The 25011-nt window shown below is 45.9% G+C and overlaps 1 protein-coding gene across 1 annotated transcript in view; it reads right to left on the bottom strand.

Moving 5' to 3' along the window:
• Positions 1–25011, bottom strand: part of SUSD3 (sushi domain containing 3) — a 113467-nt gene that overhangs the window by 5178 nt on the left and 83278 nt on the right. Inside the window, exon 4 of the mRNA XM_088478696.1 lies at positions 1380–1541. Within this exon, the coding sequence (XP_088334822.1) occupies positions 1380–1541 (162 nt within the window). The remainder of the gene's footprint in view (positions 1–1379; positions 1542–25011) is intronic.

Here is a 25011-nt window from a genome sequence, read left to right as displayed (position 1 = left end):
TTTTAACAGCTGGCATCCCGATCGTAGGTCTAACAACTACATCCCTCTTCCTGAAAACCCTGGTGTGAGCCTGGGGTAATTCTTAAGAATGGGAACCTGGTGTGGTAAATTTTCTACCCAAGTGGTCCCAGTATAATGGATTCCTAAAAATCCTGAGTATTATGCCAAAAAAGTAAAAAAAAATAAACATACAATATCAAACTAAACTATAACTCAATAAAATACTTTCCAACTGTAAAATTAGTTTTTACTCACTTGATATAATGAGCAGAGGTCTTAGGGACCCTGGATCACTAAGCTAGGACAACTAAGGTGGAACATTTGCCACTCCTGTGGTCCCCATCATGTTAATAACCTCCTAGCCAAGGGATTTGGGAAGAGGCCCTGCATTTTTCTCCTTGGAGCTTATCAGTAACCTCTGGTAGGGGGCATGCTGGTTTTTTGCAGGTTCCTCATCCCATCGAGGCACCTCACCTGCACTGACCCATAACAGAGGGACAACACTTACAATCTCCTTGCTATAGAGAGAATCAGCCTGGCTGAGTATTTTAGTTGTGGAAGGGGGATGGGGGGACAGGCGTGGCCCATTTTTTATAATTTTTTTCTTTTATTTACACTGTGTAGCAATTTATATTATTACCCTGCAGTACAGATTATCGAGGCCACAACAAAGTTCTCATGGGCCACTATTAAGCAAAAAGCTCAATGTACACTAAGCAATGCCCCAATCCTACACCCACTTGATAGTGCTGTGCTAATGTGTTATGGCTAGAGCCAACTATTCACTGAATCTCACTTTAAGGATGTAGCCAGATGTTACAGATAAGTCCACTTTTTGTGGAATGAATTATCCCTCATCCCTCAGTGATGTAATTCATTCCTTAATTTAATTTATACATTGACTTCTCATGTATATTGGTTCAGCCCACAAAATGGCTGCCTCTACTATGTGACGCTGACAGGAATACTTTATGGTCTAACAATCATATTAGGGAATAATATTGAGCATTGTTTAATATGGCAGCACAGACGGTGTAATGGTTAGCATTACTGCCTCACAGCACTGAGGTCGTGGGTTCGATTCCCACCACGGCCCTATCTGTGTATATTCTCCCTGTGCTTGCGTGGGTTTCCTACTGGTAGAATAATTGGCTCCCAACACAAATTAACCCTAGTGTGTATGTGTGTGCGCATGTGATAGGGATATAGATTGTAAGCTCCACTAGGGCAGGGACTGATGTGAATGGACAAATATTCTCTCTGTAAAGTGTTGCAGAATATGTGTGCGCTATACTGGTAATAATAAAAAAAAATAATATGTCAGATTTTTATATTTTTTCGAACGATTCAAGTTTTTGTTTGCTTTATTAAGGACTTACCTACAAAATCCTTGGTTCTCATAAGCCATATTAAACCAGTCATCAATTCTCGGCCGCTTCCCCAGCTTATTGTTATTGTTATTTCTGCCTTTCACTGCGAAATACGCAGCCTGCATGTTCTCCAATTCCTCACATTCTAATTGATGCCACATGACCTTGTCTCTGCACAACACCAGATAACAAAAGATTAGATGAATGCAATAGACACATCATTGCAATATGCATATTCTCAGTGTACCGTCTGACAGAACCACATCAAACAGCAGCAGATTTCAGTCCCATGTCACAATTTGATACATTTTTCATTCTGTTTGTCTGCAATTCACAGCTGAGATTATTAACAGGAATCCATTTTGATCACGTACACGTTTTTCAGCTTTCAACTTCACAGAATAATTGTTTGGAAATGGCTTATATCCTGCAATGCATTTTATGGAGAAATAGCAGAGCGGCTGACTGAAGTTCAAGCGTACAGTGAGTAAGGGAATTCAGCATATATTCTATATACAAGACAACTCAGGGATCTCTTTATTGAAGGGATATAGAAAGCTTTATTCCATTTTTTTTAACCTTATACAGCTAAGGGGTTACCACCGGTCATAACCCAGCCGGCGGCAAGTTTCTTGACATTTGCTGGCTAAGGCTTCCCTGGGCCTTTGCATGAGGAAGTCTGTCAGCTACACAGTTATTGGGCACGATGGCTTTATTCACTAATGATAGTGGTGGGAGGGCTGCACATGTTGATTGGTAAATACCTGGGTCTTTCCATCAATTAAAGCAGTGGAACTGCAGCTGTATGCTAGGTATGAAGGCGTTCTGGCACAGCTAGACATCAACTACAGTACAGCGAAAGGGGTGTATTAGGTATTACTACACCCCAACAGCGGCAGCCCGACAAGGGTGAATATCCCGATCGTCCCTAAGGTAAGTATCGCTAACCTAATTTCTCCCCCCTAACCCTCCCTTAGGGGTGCCTAACCCTAACCTCCCCCCCAAGTGCCTAACTGTAATCCCCCCTCTGGGGGTGCCTAACCCTAACCCCCCCTTCCCCTAGTCTAAACCTAACCCTCCAGGGGGGGTTCCTAACCCTAAGTCCCCCGGGAGCCCTAAACCTAACCCTCCCCCCCGCGGCTGTCCGCGCCCGGCTTACCTTCGTTCGGTATGCCGGGCGTCGGTTTTCCGGCGTATGGTTAATGACAGGCGTCGAGTTTTCGACGCCTGTCATTAGTACCACGCCGGGATTAGAAAGTCTGGAAGCCGGCGGTCTGCATTTAGCAGGCAGGGAAAATATAATCTGGGTTTATATTTTGTTGGCAGCACAGATTAGGCTTGTGTGTATTATAAAGGGGTCTGCATTATAAATTCAGTAGAAGTCTGGGGTCTGTGTAGTAAAGAAAATTAATTTGCAGGGGCACATAATAATGTACACCACGCATTTAGGGGCATATGTATCAAAGCTAGATGTGAGATAAAATTGTGAAATATATATCACCAACCAATCAGCTCCAAATTATCATTTCTTAAAAACAGCCTGCAAAATGTAAGTTAGACGCTGATTGGTTGGTGATATATATCTCACAAATTTATCTCACATCAAGCTTTGATACATATGCCCCTTAGTCCCACAGTTCATCCGGTGCTGTAGTTGATATAAGCATTGAAAAGCACCAACCTGAGAGCCCAGCCAACAGGTTTATTGCGGGACCTTGGAACTAATGTCTGAGAGGCTTATTCGTTCTTTAAGGATATGGCTTCGTTTGTAGCAGAAAAGCAGCACGTTCTGACATTTGTTACCCAATACAGGGTCAGTGGCAATAATATGCCAGTGTTTCAAAATACTTTTGCGTAGTATCCCAGATGTAATAGAATATGTGCTAGAGAACACAAACCTCTCCATTTTGGTTTCACTAGATTTAGTCTGTAATACTTGTTCCCTATCCAATGTCAGGCGTCTCGCACTTCACTTCTGTCATAACCTTTTTGGATAAAACATTGCCTAATTTTTTCAAGAGCCCCAAGCAGCTTGCCAGTGTCTGACACAAAAATGGAATTCTTCCCTTAAATTCAAGGCTATCATCTTTGCTTCCATCCTGTTGTCATCAAAAAGTAATTCATGGGTGAAATAGATCTAAAACTACTGTACACTGAAATGATGATGCAGGATATTTTCCTTGTGAAGCTGCAACACAATGAAACACAACGGGCCTGTCTGCATTTAGCCAATCAGATGATCTTGTTTCTCATTTGCTGGAGCATCAGAAAAGTATTTGAATTCTTCCACATATCCTACCCTCAATTGCTTCCTCTGATCACACAAAATACTACTGTCATTACTAGAGATGAGCAGGTACGGTTCTCAGAAAACCGAACCCACCCGAACTTTGCGATCCAGGCCGGGATTCGAGTCCGGCTCGGGTTTTCCCACCAGACTCAGGTCCCAAAATGAGGCAAAACGTCATCATCCCGATGTCGTATTCTCACGGGTTTTGGATACTATAAAGGTTCCTGATCATCGGCGCCATTTCACTCCGGCTGTGGAGAGTGAAGTGACTAGAGGTGCTGTGTCTGTCCAGTGGTGCGTATCTGTTCAGGGCAGTGTCTGCTGTGTCCATCCAGGGGCTACTGTGTCCTTCCAGGATCAGTGGCTGCTGTGTCCATTCAGGGGCTGCTGTGTCCATCCAGTACAGGGGCTGCTGTGTAGATCCAGGGGCAGGGGCTGCTGTGTCCATCCAGGGGCTGCTGTGTCCGTTTAAGGGTGCCCAGTGTAAAAAAAAATAAAAGCTAAATAATATTATTTTTTTTGTGCTGTACACCAGTGTATTTTATTATTATTACTTTTTTACTGTGTCGCTACTGTCAGACCGCAGTGTACTATTCATACATGTATTGTGACACTATAAGTCATAGCGCAGTGTAATATTCATACACGAATATTGTGACACTAAGTGTAACCGCAGTGTAATATACACTTATTGTGACACTAAGTGAAAACGCAGTGTAATATTCAACACGTATTGTGACACTGTAAGGAATAGCACAGTGTATTCATAAAAATTATTGAGACACTAAGTGGAAACACAGTGTAATATTCAACACATATTTTGACACTATAAGCGGTAGCGCAGTGTATTCATAAAAAAATATTTTGATACTAAGTGGAAACGCAGTGTAATATTCAACACATATTGTAAATCACTGTAAGTGGTAGCGCAGTGTATTCATAAAAAATATTGTGACACTTTAAGTGGAAACGCAGTGTAATGTTCAACATGTGTTGTGACACTAAGTTGTAGCGCAGTGTATTCATAATAAATATTGTGACACTGTAAGTGGTAGCGCAGTGTATTCATAAAAAAATAATATGACATTGTGAGGGGAAATGCAGTGTAATATACAACATGTATTGTGAGTTACTCTAAGTGGTATTCATAAAATTTTTTGTAACACTGTAAGTGGAAATGCAGTGCAATATTCAACATGCATTGTGAGTCACTTTAAATGGTAGCGCAGTGTATTCATAAAAAATATTGTGACACTGTAAGTGGAAACGCAGTGTAATATTCAACACGTATTGTGAGTCACTTTAAATGGTAGCGCAGTGTATTCATAAAAAATATTGTGACACTGTAAGTGGTAGAACAGTGTATTCGTAAAAAATATTGTGACACTGTAAGTGGTAGCATTGTGTATTCATAAAAAAAAAATTTTACACTGTAAGTGAAAGCACAGTGTTTTACTCTTAAATACTGTGACACTGTAAGTGGTAGCATAGTGTGTTATTCGTTTCTTATTCATAAAAAAATCGTGTGACACTGTGTTAGCAGTGTTTTACTCATAAAAAATCTTGTGACACTGTGAGTGTTAGTGCAGTGTGTTATTCTTTTCTTATTGAAAAAAATATTGTGACACTAAGTGGTAGAGCAGTGTTTTACTCATACATAATCTTGTGACACTGCAAGTGGTAGCATAGTGTTTTACTCATAAAAAATATTGTGACACTGTAAGTGGTAGAACAGTGTATTCGTAAAAAATATTGTGACACTGTAAGTGGTAGCATTGTGTATTCATAAAAAAAAATTTTGACACTGTAAGTGGAAGCACAGTGTTTTACTCTTAAATACTGTGACACTGTAAGTGGTAGCATAGTGTGTTATTCGTTTCTTATTCATAAAAAAATCTTGTGACACTGTGTTAGCAGTGTTTTACTCATAAAAAATCTTGTGACACTGTGAGTGTTAGTGCAGTGTGTTATTCTTTTCTTATTGAAAAAAATATTGTGACACTAAGTGGTAGAGCAGTGTTTTACTCATACATAATCTTGTGACACTGCAAGTGGTAGCATAGTGTTTTACTCATAAAAAATATTGTGACACTGTAAATGGTAGCGCAGTGTGTTATTCTTTTCTTATTCATAAAACATATTGTGACACTGTAGGTCATCAATACCGCTGTGTAATAATTAAAATTGGTACAAATTGACGTGAGTGCTGTGCCCAACTTCATTCGTGTTTGTTGATATGGAGATCGATCAGTTGAGAGGAGAGCAGGAATCACCACATACTAGTGCTGGGGCTGCTGCAAGTGCCACCAGTCATGACAACACTAGTCCATCTATATTATCTACTAAAGCCGATACACAAGGGCATACAGGGCTTAAGTCAGGCCATCTAAAATCAAAAAACCAATCTATTATATTAGTAAAGAAAAAAACATCAAAGGGAAAGTTAGCTGCAGAAAGACATAAAATTGTCAATATGCCTTTCACCACACAAAGTGGCAAGGAAAGGCTAAGGCCTTGGCCTTTATTTATGACTGGTGGTTCTGCCTCTTATGATGATGTAAGCCCTTCTCCCTGTAGACGGTTCAAAAAAATGTAAATGGTTAAGGCATAGGAACCAACTGTGTGCTCAGAAATGTCACAAATCCCTGAGGAGAGTCTAAGTATGTTGGCGGGTGCCATGTGTGAGCCTGACCTTTCCAATACTGTACTCGAAGAGTAGCCTCTTTCCACCACTTGTGCATCCTCTGCAAATGTGGCGATGAGCAACACAAGTCAACATGCTGACATAAAAATTTGGTCTGTGGAAGTGCACCAGGTTGAGGAGGATATTTGTGTAGCTGATGCTAATAAGGATGTTGATGATGAGGATGCTGATGATGAGGATGTTGTTGATGAGAATGTTGTTTGTGTAAATCAGGCCCCAGTGGAAACAGTTGTTGCCCAAAATAAGGAAAAGCCCATTGTCATGCCTGGCATAAAACAAAAAAATCCACTTCTTATGTGTGGAATTATTTCTACCCAAATCCGAACAACAATTATCAAGCCATCTGTACCCGTTGTCATGCCAGAGTAAGTAGAGGTAGGAACCCTAACCATCTAGGAACCTCCTCCCTGTTACGTCATCTACATTGCATCCATCAAAAGTGTTTGCAAAATTCAGAAACTTTGCCGAAAAAAAACAACAACAAGCAGTCCAGCGTCAGCTAGCTCCCTTCTGGGTCTAAAAGAATTGACTACAATTAATGAGACCTCTACCATGACTCCATCTGATACGGTTACCATTCAATGAATGGTTGAGGACTATTTTAATGATATCATCCAAATAGGCATGTCACACAGTCCGTTTCACTACTGGCAGGAAAAAAAAGGCAATTTGGAGGCCCTTGCACAAACTGGCTTTGCTTTACTTGAGCTGCCCACCCTCCAGCGTGTACTCAGAAAGAGTTTTCAGCACAGCCGGGAACCTTGTCAGCAGTCGGCGTAGGAGGCTACTTCCTCAAAATGTGTAAAAGATGATGTTCATCAAAATGAACTACAAATTTCACGAGGAAGACCTTTACCGCCAATTGCATCCAAAAATTACAGAGGCACCGAATTAATATTGTGTGAAGACGATGTACACACTGATGAGGGTGAGGAGTCGGATGATGATGGCGACAACATCTTGACTCTATAAAGCCAGTTTGTGCACAGAGAGATCATTGCCAGAAATTGGAGCTGCCCGTTGATAGCTTATTTTGGGGGACCCAAACAAGGCAATCGCATCAGCCACAATTGGCAGTCCCTGTCACTGAGGTGATTTGTTTGTTAAACTGTGCATATCCTGTATACTATATACAACATACGGGTGGGTGGAAGGGTCCAAGGACAATTCCATCTTGCATCTCTTTTCATTGCATTATGTGCATTGCTGCCTGACGTTTTTTAATTTTATAGTTTATTAAACTGCCTTCCTGTCTGCCACTGCAGTGCCATGTTGGAAGCTGAACTGCCACATGTTAGTGCCGCCCACTGCTTTCGCTTAGCTTATTCAGCCAGCTAGCTTGATGCAACCTTTTGTCCTAAACTAGATGAAATCAATATTGTGAGCTGTGAGGTGGTCAAAATTCACTGGAAATGACTGGAAATACATGTTGTTGAGGTTAATAATACTGTAGAAACAAAAACAGGCCCAAATTATGTGATTTCAGCTGTTTTCATGAATTTTTAGAAAAAAATATGAGATATGGTAAGAACTTACCCTTGTTATCTCTATTTCTACGAAGTCCATAGGGTTCCACAGGATACCTTGGGGTATAGGTGTGACGTCAGTCGCAGGGCACCAAAGAGTTAAGCTTTCAGCCTCCCAGGATGCACTAGGTCCCCCTCCTATACCCCGCCCCCGGGCCAAGGCACCTCAGTTAGTTACCAAGCCATAGGCCGGAGGAGGAGAAGGAAGAGAGAGAACAAAGATCTGGACACATACAAGAATCACATTCTCACCAGAGGGAGACGGAAAACCGGTGACCAGAGCAAAGCCCATCTGCAGCACAGGTGCGACAGGGCGGGAGTCCTGTGGAACCCTATGGACTTCGTAGAAATAGAGATAACAAGGGTAAGTTCTTACCATATCTCATATTTTCTACTTCAGGGTCCATAGGGTATCCACAGGATACCTTGGGGATGTCCCAAAGCAGTATCCTTTAAGGGTGGGGACGCTCCTGTGCAGAAAGGAGAATCCGCCGCCCGAAGGAAGCATCCTGAGAGGCGAAGGTGTCAAACCTGTAATACCTCACGAAGGTATGGACAGAAGACCACGTAGCAGCCTTGCAGATCTGAACTGCCGAGGCACCACGTCGAGCTGCCCACGAAGGACCCACAGACCTAGTGGAATGAGCCTTCAGAGAAGGAGGGACCGGTAGGCCTTCATGAAGATAAGCTTCAGAAATAGCCATACGGATCCAGGCTGCCAAAGTTTGCTTTGAAGCAGGCCAACCCTTTTTACGGAAGCCAAAGAGGACAAACAAAGCGTCCGACTTCCTAAACGAAGAAGTGCGGTCAACATAAGTCCTTAAGGCCCGCACAACATCCAAAGAGGCCTCACCCACGGAAAGACCCGGTGAGTTAAAGGCCGGAACAACTATTTCCTCGTTAATATGAAACTGGGAAACAACTTTGGGAAGAAACTCGGGCCGAGTGCGGAGCACTGCCCTGTTCCCATAAAAAACCAAGAAAGGGGGTCTACAAGAAAGAGCCCCTAACTCAGAAACACGTCTGGCCGAAGCAATGGCCAGAAGGAAAACAGTCTTAGCTGTTAGCCATTTAAGATCCACTGAGCCCAGTGGTTCAAACGGCGGTCCTTGGAGAGCCCTCAGGACCACAGCCAAATCCCAAGGCGCCACAGGTGGAACAAAGGGCGGCTGAATGCGGAGAACACCCTGCATAAAGGTGCGCACATCCGGGATTGTAGCAATCCTACGGTGAAACCAGACAGATAGGGCCGAAACCTGTACCTTCAAAGAAGCAAGGCGAAGCCCATGATCTAGTCCCGCTTGCAGGAAGGCGAGAATCCGAGACAGACGAAACTCCCGCGGTGCATAACCTCTCGGTCGACACCACTGGAAGAACGTATGCCACACGCGATGGTATATCCTCGCGGAAGACGGTTTCCGAGCTCGCAACATGGTACGCACCACAGAGCTGGAAAACCCCCGGGACCTCAGCATGGCCGTCTCAACAGCCACGCCGTCAAAGACAGCCGAGTCAGGTCCGGGTGAAGGCAAGGACCCTGAGACAGAAGGTCCGGTCGTAGCGGCAACCGCAGAGGAATGTCCACGGACAGACTCTGAAGGTCTGAGAACCAGTGCCGTCTGGGCCACGCGGGAGCTATCAACAGGAGCGTCCCTCCTTCCTGTTTGAATTTCCGGATTACCCGTGGAAGAAGGGAGACCGAAGGGAACAGGTATGCGAACCGGAACGTCCACCGGACGGACAGAGCATCCACCAGAGACGCCCCTTCGTCTCTTGTGCGAGACCCGTACACCGGCAACTTGTTGTTGTGCCGGGACGCCATGAGGTCGATTTCTGGAAGACCCCACCTGTCCACCAGTAGTTGAAAAATGTCCGGGTGCAGGGACCATTCCCCCGGATGAACGTCCTGGCGACTTAGAAAGTCCGCCTCCCAATTGAGCACTCCCGGGATGAAGACCGCTGATATGGCCGGAAGATTGCGCTCCGCCCAAACCAGGATCCGAGAGACCTCTACGAGAGCCGCCCGACTGCGAGTTCCTCCTTGCCTGTTTATGTAGGCCACGGTGGTAGCGTTGTCCGACTGGACCTGCACCGGGCGACCCTGGAGAAACCGCTGTGCCTGCTGGAGAGCATTGAAGACCGCACGGAGTTCCAAGATATTTATTGGAAGCTCCGCTTCTGTCGGCGTCCACCTGCCCTGGAACAAGTGTGGACCCGAAACTGCTCCCCAGCCCCGAAGACTGGCGTCCGTTGTCAACAGGACCCAATTTGGAACCCAGAACGGACGTCCCTTGTTGAGGTGGGTCGTCTGTAACCACCACGTAAGGGACAGGCGAACCTCCTGGGTGAGCACAATCGTCTGGGACTTCAGAGACTGAGTCAGCCCGTTCCACTTGGACAGGATCAGGTGCTGCAGAGGTCTGGAGTGAAACTGGGCGTATTCCACCATGTCGAACACCGACACCATGGAGCCCAGTAACCTCATCGCCGAGTGTAAGGACACCCGGCGGCTGTGCAGACAACTGCGCACCCTTGACTGTAAAGCAGAGATCTTGTCCTCCGTCACGAAGATCCTTTGCTGTCCCGAGTCCAATAAGGCTCCAAGACGCAGAATCCTCCGAGACGGGATTAGAGTGGACTTCTGCCAGTTGATTAGCCAGCCGTGCCGTTGCAGCAGTGCAATGGTCAGGTCCAAGTGGCGTAACAGGAGCTCTGGAGATCCTGCCACCAATAACAGGTCGTCCAAATACGGCAACATGCGGACTCCCTGCAGCCGCAGAGAAGCCGCCATGACCGCCATCACCTTGGTGAAAACACGTGGTGCTGTTGCCAGGCCAAAAGGTAACGCCCGAAACTGGAAGTGGTCGCTGCTGATTGCAAACCTGAGGAACTGTTGATGGCGCCAAAGAATAGGGACATGCAGGTAAGCGTCCTGTATGTCCAATGACACCAAGTAGTCCCCAGGTTCCAGCGCCAGAATGATGGACCGTAGGGTCTCCATCCGAAACTTCGGGACCCGCAAAGACTTGTTGAGTGCTTTGAGGTTGAGAATCGGACGATATGACCCATTGGGTTTCTGTACCAAAAATAGATTTGAATAGAAACCCTGGCCCCTCTGGGAGAATGGAACCGCCACTATAACTCCAGCCTGGAGCATAGTGTGCAATACCTTCCGCAGCTCCGTAGCCTTGTTCCGGTCTGATGGGAGACCCGTGGTGAAGAAGCGAGCCGGGGGTCTGTGCCGGAAGGAGAGGGCGTATCCGTGAGAAACCACCTCCAGAACCCAAGTGTCTGTCGTAGTGGTCGACCAACACTGGGCGAACTGTAGCAGGCGGCCTCCCACCCTGGGATCCCCCAAAGGGAGGCCCGGACCGTCAGGCCGCAGGCTTGTCATCTGGCTTGGGGGCCGGACGTCTGGTACTCCATGCCTGCTTCCGGGGCTTGACCGATTTCTTAGGGCCAGCCTGTCGAGGAAACGACTGTGGTTTGGGCCTGCCCTGGGCCCTAGATGACCGAAAGGACGATGGTCCCGAACCAGAAGGAGCAGCGGCCGACGGGAGACAGGCAGATTTGGCTGCCGCCAGCGTGGCCACAATCTTATCCAGATCCGGACCGAAGAGAACTTCTCCGGTAAACGGCAACGCTTCCAGACCTTTCTTGGAATCTGCGTCCGCCTTCCAGGATCGCAGCCACAAGGTGCGACGAGCAGCTATCGCTGCTGAAGAAATTCTAGACACCAGAGTACTAATGTCTAGAGCCGCCTCGTTGATGTAGGTGGCCGAATCACGGAGATTGCCAATCAACTCCGCCTGATCGGCCGGACAGTCGGATTCAAAAGAAGCCTCTAATGAATCCGCCCAGCGCTCCATCGCTCTGGCAACCCAGCAAATGGCCATAGCCGGCCGTGCTGCCCCCCCTGCAAGGGAATAAGCGGACTTCAGGCAGATTTCTACCTTGCGGTCCGTAGCATCCTTAAGGGAGGACATGGATGGCATCGGCAATGTGGCACTACGGACAAGACGGGTCACGTGAGAATCCACCTGTGGAGGGGATTCCCACTTCGCAAAATAATTATCCGCGAACGGATAAGCCACCGCCAGGCGTCTCTGCGGCTGGTATCTTTTGCCAGGTTGTTTCCACGCCTCCTCTAAATGGTCCACCAACTGACCCGAAAGAGGAAAGACTGTGGCATCGCCCTTCACATCTTTGAAAAAGGCATACTTAGATTTAGCCGCTGGGGGAACTTCGTCCTCAATCACCAAGGCTGTGCGGACCGCCCGAATAAGTCCAGGAATATATACTTTGGACTTAGCATCAGCGTCCTTAGTATGGAGAGGTTCCTGATCGTAAGGATCTAGAATCTCCCCATCATCAGACGTCCCTTCGTCATCCTCATAAGGAGCGGACAGAGACGCCACCGGCCTTTTATGAGACCGCATCACAGACTCCCCTTGCAACACATCCGACAAGTGCTGTACAGAACTCGTCAGGGAGTTAACCCACGCTGGCTCCTGAGAACCCGGGAGCGGGGAAATAGGGAGACTGTGGGGTACCACCAATTGTCGTGGGAACCCCTGCATGGGTGACGACACCACAGACTGCTGGGACAAACCCATCGGAGTAAACGCGGGCTGCGGAGCTAACTGGCCCACTAAAGCTGTTAACGCCTGAGCGAAACAAGCCCAGGGCGGCTCCTGTACCGGTGCTGTAACCGTAATAGGCCGCGCCATGGACAAACACTGCCGGCAAAGGCCCTCCGCGCTACCCTCCCCCTCCGCTAACGGTACTTTGCACGTGGTACACTGTAGCCGGAGGGGAAAATCACTTTCAGACATGATGGCACCACGTATGTGACCTCTCTCACCAATTAAGTATTAAATAGGCGAGAGACCACCCTGCAGCACCGCACCGCAAGGGCTTTAGCAGAAAGAACAGGGACAGTAATAAAGCTGACAGTTTGTTACAGGCAGCAGCGCTAGCACAGTCACATACAATGCAGAAAAATAACAATTCCTGCACTAACAGCGCTGATCACTCAACTACACAGACACAGGGCCTGGTAGGACACAGCGCTGCATACACAGACCTGACCACAGCGGAGGAGAGGTATGCGGGGGGACCCAGACCACGATGCTTCCGTCCAGCGCTTCCAGCAGCGTTCACCATGCGTTCTGGTTCAGAAGATGGCCGCCGAGGAGCAGAGAGGAGGCTGGCCTGGGGGAGGAGCGCTGCCACAGGACCAGTCGGCAGCATGCAGAGAGGGCTGTGTGCAGCGGGGGAGGCGCCGGCTGTGAGACAGGGAAGGCGCGCTCCCCTGGCATGCATTTAACCCCTGGGACGCCGCAGCGCTACCGCTCTGCTGCGGTCCGCTGTCCCAGGGGGTAGTGGAAGCGCAGGTTGGTCGCCTGGCTCCACGCTGCAGCCAGTCCCCAGGGAGCCCCCTGCCTGGGGACTTAGGACCATGTGATCAGCGGGGACCCACCGCGGGACCCCGCTGCTTACCTCTGTCCCCCTTGAATCCGGCCATGGTCCGGAGCATCTGGGGTCACCGCTAGCTGTGACCCCAGACGCCCACCAGCATCCCCGGATCAGTACCGGCGTTCTGGTACCGGCGGGGTGTAGGGAAGACAGCATGGACGTCAGGACTGACTGTCCATACTGTTCATCCAGTTGTGCAGCCACAGCTGCATGAAGAATAAGCTTCAGGGGCTCTTCTAGCCCCCACTCCAACAGGTGCACCCGACTCCGGCCGGGCACCAAACTAAACTGGGGTGCCTTGGCCCGGGGGCGGGGTATAGGAGGGGGGACCTAGTGCATCCTGGGAGGCTGAAACTCTTTGGTGCCCTGCGACTGACGTCACACCTATACCCCAAGGTATCCTGTGGATACCCTATGGACCCTGAAGTAGAAATACAGATCCAAAACCAAAACATGCAAGGGTGGTTTAGCAAAACCAAATCCAGATCCAAAACCTCAAAGGAATTACAGATCAAAAACACATGGGGTCGGCGCACATCCCTAGTCATTACTGCTAGGCGCTGTAGTCACTATTGGGCCAATGCAGTTGGCCAGCTTGGTTCACATTACCATGCCCTATTTGTCATCCCTACCATGCCCTATTTGTCATCCCTAATCTTTTTATATTTTTAAATTAATTTTAACAGCTTTATTTATTTAAAACCATTACTATCATTACTGTTATTACTATTATTTTTATGTTAGGATAATTTTTATTCATACTTCCATCCACGTTTATTAATTTTATCACTGATTCCCTGTAAACCATAACCTCACATCACACGCTCCCACTAACCACACTCCTGTAACACTTACACAATATTACATAAAGGTTGTTTTTCCACTTCTCATGATCTGTCTCAGTTATATTTCTCAGATTATATAATTTTTATCTCTCACCAGCTACCACTGCCTGTTTACAACAAATGTCCTCCCCTCCCTCCCCTTGAAAAAGCACCCTAAGGATCCCTGGAATCTGTGTCACACCACTGAGGACATCCAGTACATTCGGTTATTCCAGATGAGACTCTATGGCTATGAAACAAAAAGTATTAGTTGAGTAAAAGATGCCCCAAAACCTTCTCCTTATTAAACAGAAACAAAAAGATTGAGAATAAACATAAAGAAGACCTCATGCTTATCTCAATGTTTTTACAACTGTTCTCCTGATTCTTATACCATTTACATGGCTGTATAAATACTGTACCATAAATAACAATAGATGCTAAAATATATATAGATGGGAAAGACAATACTAATTCTGCTTCGTTAATAATAATAATATAATCTTTCTTGAGCTGGGTACACACCTTACGACGATGAAACCCAGCGATGAGGCAATGTGTTGTAACGATACATCACGTTGCACTACACATTATATAATGTGCCGTAGGACGGAGCGATGTATCGGTACATGCTGCATGTAATCACACCGCGTCGGCTGTGGAATCGTCCCATCTGATGTGCAGCGCAGATGGGACGATTCAATGAACGATGACCAGGAACGTAGGATTGGGCATGCACACTATACAATGTGTATGATATATGCATCCGATTTGCGCTGGGGCAACTGCAAGTGATCTCGCTGAGAGAGAGCTGCACATTCAAGCCCAAAGACAGACCAGAGTGTAGCTTCGCTTTCCCAATACCACCACTCAGCGCCCCTGTCGAGGAGAACCAATCATTTCCTTTTTTTTTTAAAGCTAGCTACTTGTGAAGACTGACAAAGGCCCTCAGCTACTCCTGTCCTGTTTATAGTCATTAAGCAGCAGCTGCAACTTGGCCCTCATGGCCACCTAATAGTCCACGTTTTATCTATGCTTGTGCACACATGATATAATCAAACAGACTGAGGTGCAAGTTAAGTCACCTGTGCTTAAGTATGGATATCCTTAAAACCTTGTCTGTAAGGGTGCTTTTAAGACCGAGTTTTGGAACCACTGGGCTATGGTGTGTCTGTATTTTTTCAGGATTTTTTGTCTCCAGTTTGTACTAAACTGAATCACAACAGAAGAAAAAAAGCCTTTGCTTCCTATTGCTAAAGCTGAACCTTATGTATGATTTCATTCTGTCCTAATAATGTAGGTGCTCAGCATTGTGTGGGTTAAGTGCTGTGTGTATGTTGAGGGTTGACAATGTAGTATATATTGTAGTATATTGTGGCTTCTGGTATTGTGTGAGGTGGCAGTGTATATTGTAGGTGGAATCACAAAGTAGGAGTCATTGCTGTGTATGGTGCGTTATTATTGTGTAGGTTGCAATATAGTGTGGATGCCGCTATGGTGTGAGGTGGCAATGTATTGTCGGATGTAGCATAATGTAGGTGTTAATTACTGTGTAAGCTATTTTAGTATTGTGTAGGTTGCTGTATGGTGTGGTGTACCTGTGTACTGGAAAAGGAAGCGTTCCTTTCCATGTGATAATCTGCTTCACATGCATACCAAATAAATCATTAAATCATCTATGTTTTCTTGTGTTGTAAATATGTAGAAATGCTTATCTTGGATACAATCCTCAATATTGTGAGCAGTAATGTCCACCGATGTGAAAGCTGCAGCTAAGGACAAGCGGCTGTGCAAATCCGTTCAGCTCAGATGCAAATACAGAACGTGTCAGACACCTCTTTGCTGCATTCGCGATTCCAGCACTGCGACCGGCATTGCAGGCTGGGATCATCATTTCCACCATCGCGACCGATGGTCGCTCTGGTTGCTCCTTTGGTCAGGCTGCGGAAGCTGAAGCTTCCCGCAGCCTAGCCGGTGCCTTATTATGCAAGAGGCCAGGAATCTGCGTCCACCGACGCAGACCCTGGCCTCGTCCCTCCTGGAAAACGGGGCAACACACCCCTTTTCTGGAAATGGCGACCAGGCACGCCCTCACTCCACCCCCCAAACGCCGCAGCATGATGGAGGGGTCTGCAAGCAAGATCACAGAACCCGTTCTGCACATGCTCAGGCGCAGGCCCCTAACTATCTGAGATGTACGTTCATCTTTGGATGAACATACATCTCTGAATCAGGCCCTTAGAATAATTTCAGTTTTAAGATTTTCAAAATCCAACAAAATGGACTTTGTGCAAGATTAGGGAATATGGAGGTACAGGTGGAGTCTCCCATATCCAAAATGCTTGGGACCAGGGGTATTTTGGATATCGAAATATTCCGTATTTTGCAATTATTGCATGCCATAATAAAATATCTTGGGAATGGGACCCAAATCGAAACACAGAATGCATTTATTTATTATATAGACCTTATACACACAGCCTGCAGGTCATTGTATACAAGATTTTCAAGAATTTTGTGGCTCAAACAAAGTTTGTGCACATTAAACCATCAAAAAGCAAAGTTGTCACTGTCTCAGTCACGCTAAAAAAAATTCCATATTTTGGAATATTCCGTATTTGGATATGGGAGACTCAACGGGATCAATTAATTGGCAATGAAAGCTTCTAAAGATTAAAGTAGAGAAGTTGCCCATAAAAACTAATCAGTTCCAGCTATCATTCATCTAGTACATTCTATAAGTGATAGGAAGAATCTTGTTGTTTGATATGGGCAACATCTCCACTTGTCCTTATCTCCTCCGCTGCAGACATAAGGTGAATAATATTGATTAGTTCAGTAGTGTTACCGTGGGCTTCCCTTTATTGAGGAGCACAACAATAGGAACATCTAATGACTGGGTTGTTCATTTGGGGGAGAAGTGAAGAGTGTGGAGTAGTGGGCCAGTGTCGAAGTTGCCCATAGCAACTAATCAGCTTCCACCTGTCATTATATAGAATATACTTGATAAATGCTACCTCAAAGGTAATTGATTGCTATGGGTAACTTCTGCACCAATCCACTTCCCAACTCACTTGATCATTCTAAACAAAAAGGAAAATACTCCTGGTACTGGAGCATAACTTATCTAGGGGCCAATTGTCAAAGCCAAACCAATCAGCTTCGGTCATTTCATAGACTGAGCTAGATAAACCACATAAGCTGTTTGGCTGCTTTGGGCAACTTCTCCACTTTCTGTCTGTCTGTCAATAAAATGCTTATTTAATCATTGGTATCTATAATATATCAGTTCCTAATAGCATCACAATAAAAACCTTTTGCAGACATCTGCTCATATATTAGAGAGAATTTGGACGCAGAGTGATTGACAGTCACTGTGCATTTATTGGAGGTAACGGGGAGGGGGTGGGCTATTTAAAAGAAGGCGTGTTGCAAGCATTTTATGAGCATGTCACAGCTAGCGACTGCATCTTTGTATGCAGTTTCACTGGCCCAGTGGCTGAATTTCCATTGAGTAATTGATATGCGAACGATGGTGAGTTTTCCACACAAGTGGCGGACTAGAGACACAGCCAGTAAATAAATGCAATATCGATTCTATATCTATCCATACATAGTATAAAATAAAGTCCCTGGTAGGCGTCTGTCTGTTTATTCGGGCTAATCTCCAGAACCACTGGACGGATTTTGATGCAGTTTTCGCTATTCTATAGAGCATTTGTTGAGGAAGGGTCAGGTGTGTGAAATACATCGGGAGCCGAGGAGTCACGATTTTAGTGAAGCAAGTAAAAAAAAAAAGGGCATCCGAGCGCTTTCTTGGCTTACGCTGCCTAAACCGTTAAATATATATCACAACAATGGACTTTATTTAATAATATGATGTAGATATTAATGCGTATTATCCGGTTTCTCCAGAAAAAAAAAATGATGTAAGCCCTGTTTACTGATACAAAATTTCAGTTTTTCCCTTTGTCTTTTACCGTTCCTGTCTCATGTATGTAAAAAATTATTCTTTCATGTCAAACGAGTACAATTCCCATAAAGAGCCTGCTTTGGCATGGCAATAAAGCACAAGGACAGACACTTAAGGGGCCGATTCAGACCCGGCCACTAAGCCGCGATCGCACACTATGGCCAATAGTCTCCCGTCTCCGCATGCGTCGCAGTGCGCGTTCGCATGCCAGTCACAGCGATCGGGAATCGTCCGCTCGTAGCACAAAGACTGAGCGCTACTATGAGTGACAGACAGTGCCGTTTGTGGGTGGTAACAGGGGAAGGTGCTTGTGAACGGGGGAGTAGTGGTGCAAACGCAGGCGTGTCTGGGCGTCAAAATGGCGTTTAATGGGCGTCCATAATTAGCATGGAGGCGTCATTGTACAAGTCACTTGGTTGTATTTCAGCCTGCAGTGATCGCAGTGCTTCTGGCAGGGAAGGATCTACATCAAGTGCTGCGTGCAGCTCCGATAGCTCTCGATGGTTCTGATTAATCATACACTTCCTGGAGATGACGTGTGCTAAGAAAGAAAAGTGGGCATCACTACACCGGCTTGCGCTCACTCTGCCATCGCTCTCTAAGACATAGAGGGCGTCCTTATGCCAGACAGTGTTATCGCGGAGTTTGCATACCCAGCCCCTTTTGGATACGAGCGTTCGCGGCTTAGCGTCCCGGTCTGAATCGGCCCCTAAATATGGCTGGAGTTGACCTTTTTGCTCATGGACAAATGTATGTGGCCCTTTTGCGTGTCACGTCAAAACCAAATCTTTACGTGTTGACGTCAGGAGGGAAAACAACTGATGTCGTCTACTAGAAAATCTTATAAGGCCTCGGTTAAAAAAGACTATCATCGTAAATTCAAAATTGCTCCCGTGCAAAGCTAGGGCGGGGCACTAGTATCTTATTAATGAGAATGTCTGTCTGTTTGTATGCGATAAACTATGCAACCACTGAACAGATTGTGATGCAGTTTTCACCATTGTGTAGGTAATTTTCCCAGGCAGGATTTAGGATAAGGATCATCACGTTCGGTCATCAGGCGGCTGTGGCAGGCCTTCGCGTGGAGGGGTCCCCTGCTTCCACTGATTAAAATGATATGCAGCATGCCTATGTTCTGTGAGCGACTGCATGTGGATCTGCATGGGAAACGCTACGTTACAGAGTCAGCGGCTGTAACACTGTAACGTAGCGTTTCGTATGCAGAAGGTAAAAGTCGCATGAAAATACACTTGGTGCTACTGCGAACACGGAGCTCCCGCGTTATGTGTAGCGCACTGAGGATAGATGTACAGTATGTGGACACATCTGTATTCTCCGAAGAGGAGCTTTTGCTGTGAGCAGTGAGAGTCCAGCGCCTGCGTTAAACAGGGCCGCTATAACCTGACGAGACCCATTACAAAAGCGCTGGTGTATCTGCTGTTCAGTTATGTGCAGTGATCGGTGGAGCTCCCTGTTATCTGGCAAGGCTGCAGCACTGTCCTTAATGACGAGAATACCGGAGGGCAGTCACTGAAGAGAACAGAGGAGCTGGATCAGTAGATGTGGTTCCTGTGCAGGAGGGGTGGCTCAGTACAAGGGAGCTGGTGTCCATGTGGCAGAGATCACCAGAGTGCCGCCCACTGAGGAAGGGAGCCGGCTGCCTAGGGAGAGACAGATCACAGACATCCACCCGAGCGGAGCTGGGTACTGCAGCTAGTTACAGTATATCCTCCTAGCATGAATAGGCTGTGCTGGTCTATTGAAAATAGTATCTCCATACACCAAGTTAAATTATTCATCATGAAAGGAGAAAGTCACTCCATAGCATAGAAATATATAAAGCCATAGATAAACAATATTCAGTGCTTGTAAGAGGAATTATGGTTACTCCCTCAGCAGCAGCAAAAATAGGCAAATTGTCAACCTCTAAACTCAAGTGAGTATATATCAATAGATTAAAAATCTCTAATTGGGCAGCACAGGCGTATAATTGTTAGCATTACTACCTCACAGCACTGAGGTCGTGGGGAGTCGATTCCCACCATGGCCCTACCTGTGTGGATTTTGTATAAGTGGGTTTGCTCCGGGTACTCTGGTTTCCCCCACACTCCAAATATATTATATACTAGTAAATTAATTGGCTCCCAACAAAAAAAAATAGTGTGTATATCTGTGTGTGTGCATGTGATAGAGAATATAGAGTGTAAGCTCCACTGGAGCAGGGACTGATGTGAATGGACAAATATTCTCTGTAAAGCACTGCGGAAAATGTCTGTGTTATATAAATAACTGGTAATAATAATAATAATAATAGCCTATGACATCTGTAAATTACAATGTAGTAATACAAAGACATACTGTAAAAGCTGCTACCAAGTTACCACATAAACATAGCACCAATAACAATATTACTGTAGATCATTGATACAATTACTACATAAATCAACATGGGCAGTACATAAAAGCTGGATTAGCCTGTATTTCGGGATTGGTGAGACCGGGAGCCGGAGCACCAGCAGTGGCTGCTGGGGACTCCCCACCTGGTGCCCTACACCGTCTGGGACCCCAGTGCTGCCAGGCCCGGTAAGTGAGTGCTGGGTTCAGCCGCGCTGTGACAGGAAGTCTGGGTCACTGTAGAGTTGCCTCTTGTCTGGATGGATAGTAGAAGCTCCTTCTCAATCCAAATGGAGATGAAAATCATGATACAAAACTGTTATAAAGATCGTGAGACATGCCCCTTAACAGGTCAGGTTCACCATAGCTAAACTAAGTCCTGTAATAATTTCTAACGCATTTCATCACACAACTGCGATTTCATCAGAGGGGTGTTCACAGCACTTCACTAGAGCTTTATGTTTGAGCTTACACAAAGTGAATCCTAAAGCCATGGCAAGAGCTAACTCTCCTTTTGGAGGTAACATCAGTCTTCCAGGGTGGGAACTCCACATTTTAGGGTAGCTTCCCAGTATTGGGACCACCCCTTCAGAAACTGGTGTATTATAGGGAAGAATGTCCCTCCTACTGTAAAAATGATACTGGGTGTGTACCATGACCTGTACAAAACTACTCAGCTTGCAACCATGTGCTTTGATATGGTCACAGAACACTTTGGTAAATTGTGATCACTCAATCAATCACTTATTTCAGGCACCGGAACTACATTACGTCATGTACCGTACCTGCTCTTAGCTCCTGTCAATCACTGTTATTTCATAAAGACTTTCTGCTGCCACTGTAACGACACCATGTCATGTGGCTTATACAATCATATAGTACAGAGGCTGCATGCATGAACTGGCTGGGTCATGCATGCACAAGTCTTCTGAGACTGGCCCGATGGAGCGGTGTAGCCGAGGCTGCCAAGTATCTCTTAGTTGCTCCATTATCAGTTTAATTATTGACTGTGGCAAATGGTAATTTTTTCAATCAGCCTTATTGCTGCACAATGATAAATAGGTCCCCACGTGGACATAAGATTTTCTTTACAGTAAGACCTGATTACCCTTATGGCATCTGCATTCAGAAATATAAATAACAGCATCTATTATTAAAATAAAGGGCCTGAGTCGCACACGAATCCAAATGCGGACGGATCTCGCGGATATCTGCACACTCTGCAGAAAGAAATTACATGTGTCGGTCAAGGAGTTCACACACGGACAGAGGTCACAAGTGCGGACGCATTGGCTCATCCGTTGACGAACCGCTCTTTCCACGAAATTGGTGTTTCTGTGAATCCACCATGAGGATGCACAGAACTGTTCCATCCAATAGGGGTGACGTGTGCGTCTGACTTATATCCCTTTTCCACAGATGCAATAACCCGAGTTATTGGCGGGTCTACCCGGGTCGGGGCTCAGTGGAAAAGGGTCCCTGAAAGATAACACAGGTCAAGTGACCCGGGAATCCAACTCAGGTAGCTACCAGGGTCGGACCCAGGATGGTGCCGGGTAATGGTGCAGTGTAAACAGCGCGACCCGGTTATCTGACCTGGGTCATGCCTAAAATGAGCTGATTGGTGGTTGTGGAGCAGTCACCTCCCACTTTTTATGACCTCACAAGTTTAGCAGGACAGGCCCGGGTTCAGTGTAAAGGGGCTGACCTGGAAATAGCCCAGATCGAAGGTGTAGTGTAAATGGGGTCTGACCTGGGTTGGAACCATGGGCCTAATTCAGACCCGCTCGCGAGCGCTGAACGCTCGCAAGCGGGTCGATGTTGCCCAATCAGGGCCCATATCCGAAAATCCAGGTCGGACATGGGTTTTTGGTGAAAAATGGGTATTGGGGTCAATCCAATTAGCCGCAATGTCCTTGCGGGTGCAAGTCATCGCAGCAACAGCGGCACTTAACGACAGCCCGGCGGCCGTCTGAATTCGCTGAAAACTGCTCACAGCCTCATAGTGCTGCGGGCAAATTTATGCAAATTCATGCTGAGAGAGGCCCACGAGGGGCGCAAGACGCGGTGTCATTACCAGCATTTGAACGCTGTTGCAATGGCAACTTGCACCGATACGGCTAATTGGATTGACCCTTTAGAGTCAGCCACACAGTCTCTACAATGTACCATGGATAGGCAACCTGAACCTCACTGGTAGAGCATGATGTCAGCCTAGCTAATTAGTCAGATGTAGAATAACTGTGCTCTCAGCACTGATAATGGCACGTTTATGAGATTGTAACTGTATGTTTGCAATGATTTAGAATCTATCTGTTTTGATCAAAGCATCAATTAAAGACTGGAGTTTTTTTGTCTCTAATATGAAAGATATCAAGTAAATTAAATTTTACCCAACACATGAGAAAAATTTATTTTGATGATAACTCTCCTTATAGTTCTTCTCCTCTGCTTTCCTCCTCCTCATTTATTTTTAGTTATGCTTTCCACTTAATTAACTGTAACACAATTTCAATTTAAGCCTAGTGAAAACATAATGTTCCCCAGGCCGATTAAAGTGAAGCCTAATCGACGTCTCTTTTCCAGGTGTCAGGAGGAAATTAATAGGCTGAGGGAGATACTGTAACTCATATGTAACATTTGCGAATGAGAATGAAAAGAAACACTTTCCAATACTTCTCAGGCTCTGCTTATTGTTCAGATTTTACAATGGGAAATAATCTATTTGATGTTAAATAACTAGTGTGTGGTCTGTGGATAGTGAAATACGTTCAGTATTGTCAGACATTAGTCAGTGTCTCCTGAACGACTTGCGCTCACCAGGTATTTACCATAAAGCAGCAACAATGTTTTTCCTTTACAGTGATCAGTTTTATTCTCACTTTTCTTACATTGTACTTGTGAGGATTATAGTGTGGTGGGTGAGAAAAAGCTTAAAATTGTGTTTTATCTATTGTTTTAGAGATCATTCTACTTCCCCCAACTGGCAGCATCATTTAGGACTCCAACTGTTCCTGAAAAACTAGTAGAATCTGATTGGTTGCTATTGGCAACATCACTTCTTAATAGAACTCCCATCTTAGTAAATTTACCCCTGTGTCTTCTGTAATGGTCTTTTCTCCAAGACTTGATACCCATAGGGGATGTAGTTGAAATCCTGGCCAACCCAAGAGGGAATGTAGTTTAAATCTCGGCGTGCTGGATGCCCGGCGCTGGAATCCCAACACCAGTCAAAAGAGTTAGGGGTAAGATACCTACTGACAGGTGTCGTTATACTAACCCTGTTGGGATGCCAACATTAGGATTCTGACCGCTGGGATCTCGAGCATCGTGCCCAACCCTCTGAAGAGCTTTGACTTATCCACCTCATATTGTAGTTTAAATATGTGGGTAATGTACCGTCCAGTCAGTACTACAGATACTACTGCACTGAGAGACAAGATTAACTAGTAATTAGACATTCAGCACTAAGGTTATGCATTATACAGCTGGAGATGACAGGTATGTATGTGATATTCCAGAACGTCTTAGCAACCAAGACATTAATGTTTAGAGGTAATTGTGCTGACAGCCACCAAATGGAGGAAACAGATAACTAAAGCTATAAAGCACTTCAGCAACACAAAGCGAGGAGGATATGCAAATAGTTTTTGATGTACTACTGAATCAGGAGTGGTTAATTTATGGTGTCAGCTCAACTGTAGAATGAGAGATTTCCACTACAGAAGGCAATACTGGCACCGGGAAGATAACAGAGACTGTTGACTCAGCATAACCACTGTGAGTCTGTACAGGAGTTTCTGGGATGCACATTACTGCTAAGGCTCCTAATTTATCTGTTACATTATAACACAGAGTAGGAGAAGACACACAGAAATATACACAGTCTATACATTACAACTGTATATAATCAATGGAATTAACACTGCAGAAATGGAAGATGGGTTCACTGTAATCAAATGACTTTAATTCACTAGCTTCTGCATGCATTCCTGTATGTTTCACTAAATACATTGGCCCTCATTCAGAGGCGGTCGCAAGAAGCGAGAGCTCGCTCTGAATGAGGGCGGCAGCTTTACTTTTCAAGTGCGGCCTCCTGGTCGCTAGCTAAGCTGTGGGTTACCACCCACAGCTTTAGCGACTGACCAGGGTTGGGTCTCGGCAACCGCAAGCCCCAGGGAGCTTCCTGCTCTGATCGAGCAGGAAGCTCCCCACTGACATCACTGCTGATGTCAGTGCGGCCGCCCACAAAATGGCAGAACGCCTCCGTTTGTGAAACCACCCCCCCGCCTACAAAAAGGGTCGAGCTGTCGATCAACATCGACAGCCGCCCCTTTTGTAGTGAGCTCCGGAGCGAGAGAATTTCTCTCTCGCTCCGGGGCTTGCGCACGCGCAGTGCGGCCGCTGTGCGTGCACAGGGTCTAAACATCGACCCGGTTGCGAGCGCTCAGC

Source organism: Taudactylus pleione, unplaced genomic scaffold (assembly GCF_031769625.1).
Source record: "Taudactylus pleione unplaced genomic scaffold, aTauple2 ptg000217l, whole genome shotgun sequence".
NCBI lineage: Eukaryota > Metazoa > Chordata > Amphibia > Anura > Myobatrachidae > Taudactylus > Taudactylus pleione.
Note: the sequence above shows the minus strand (reverse complement) of the source record. Positions and strands in the feature narration are given on the sequence as shown.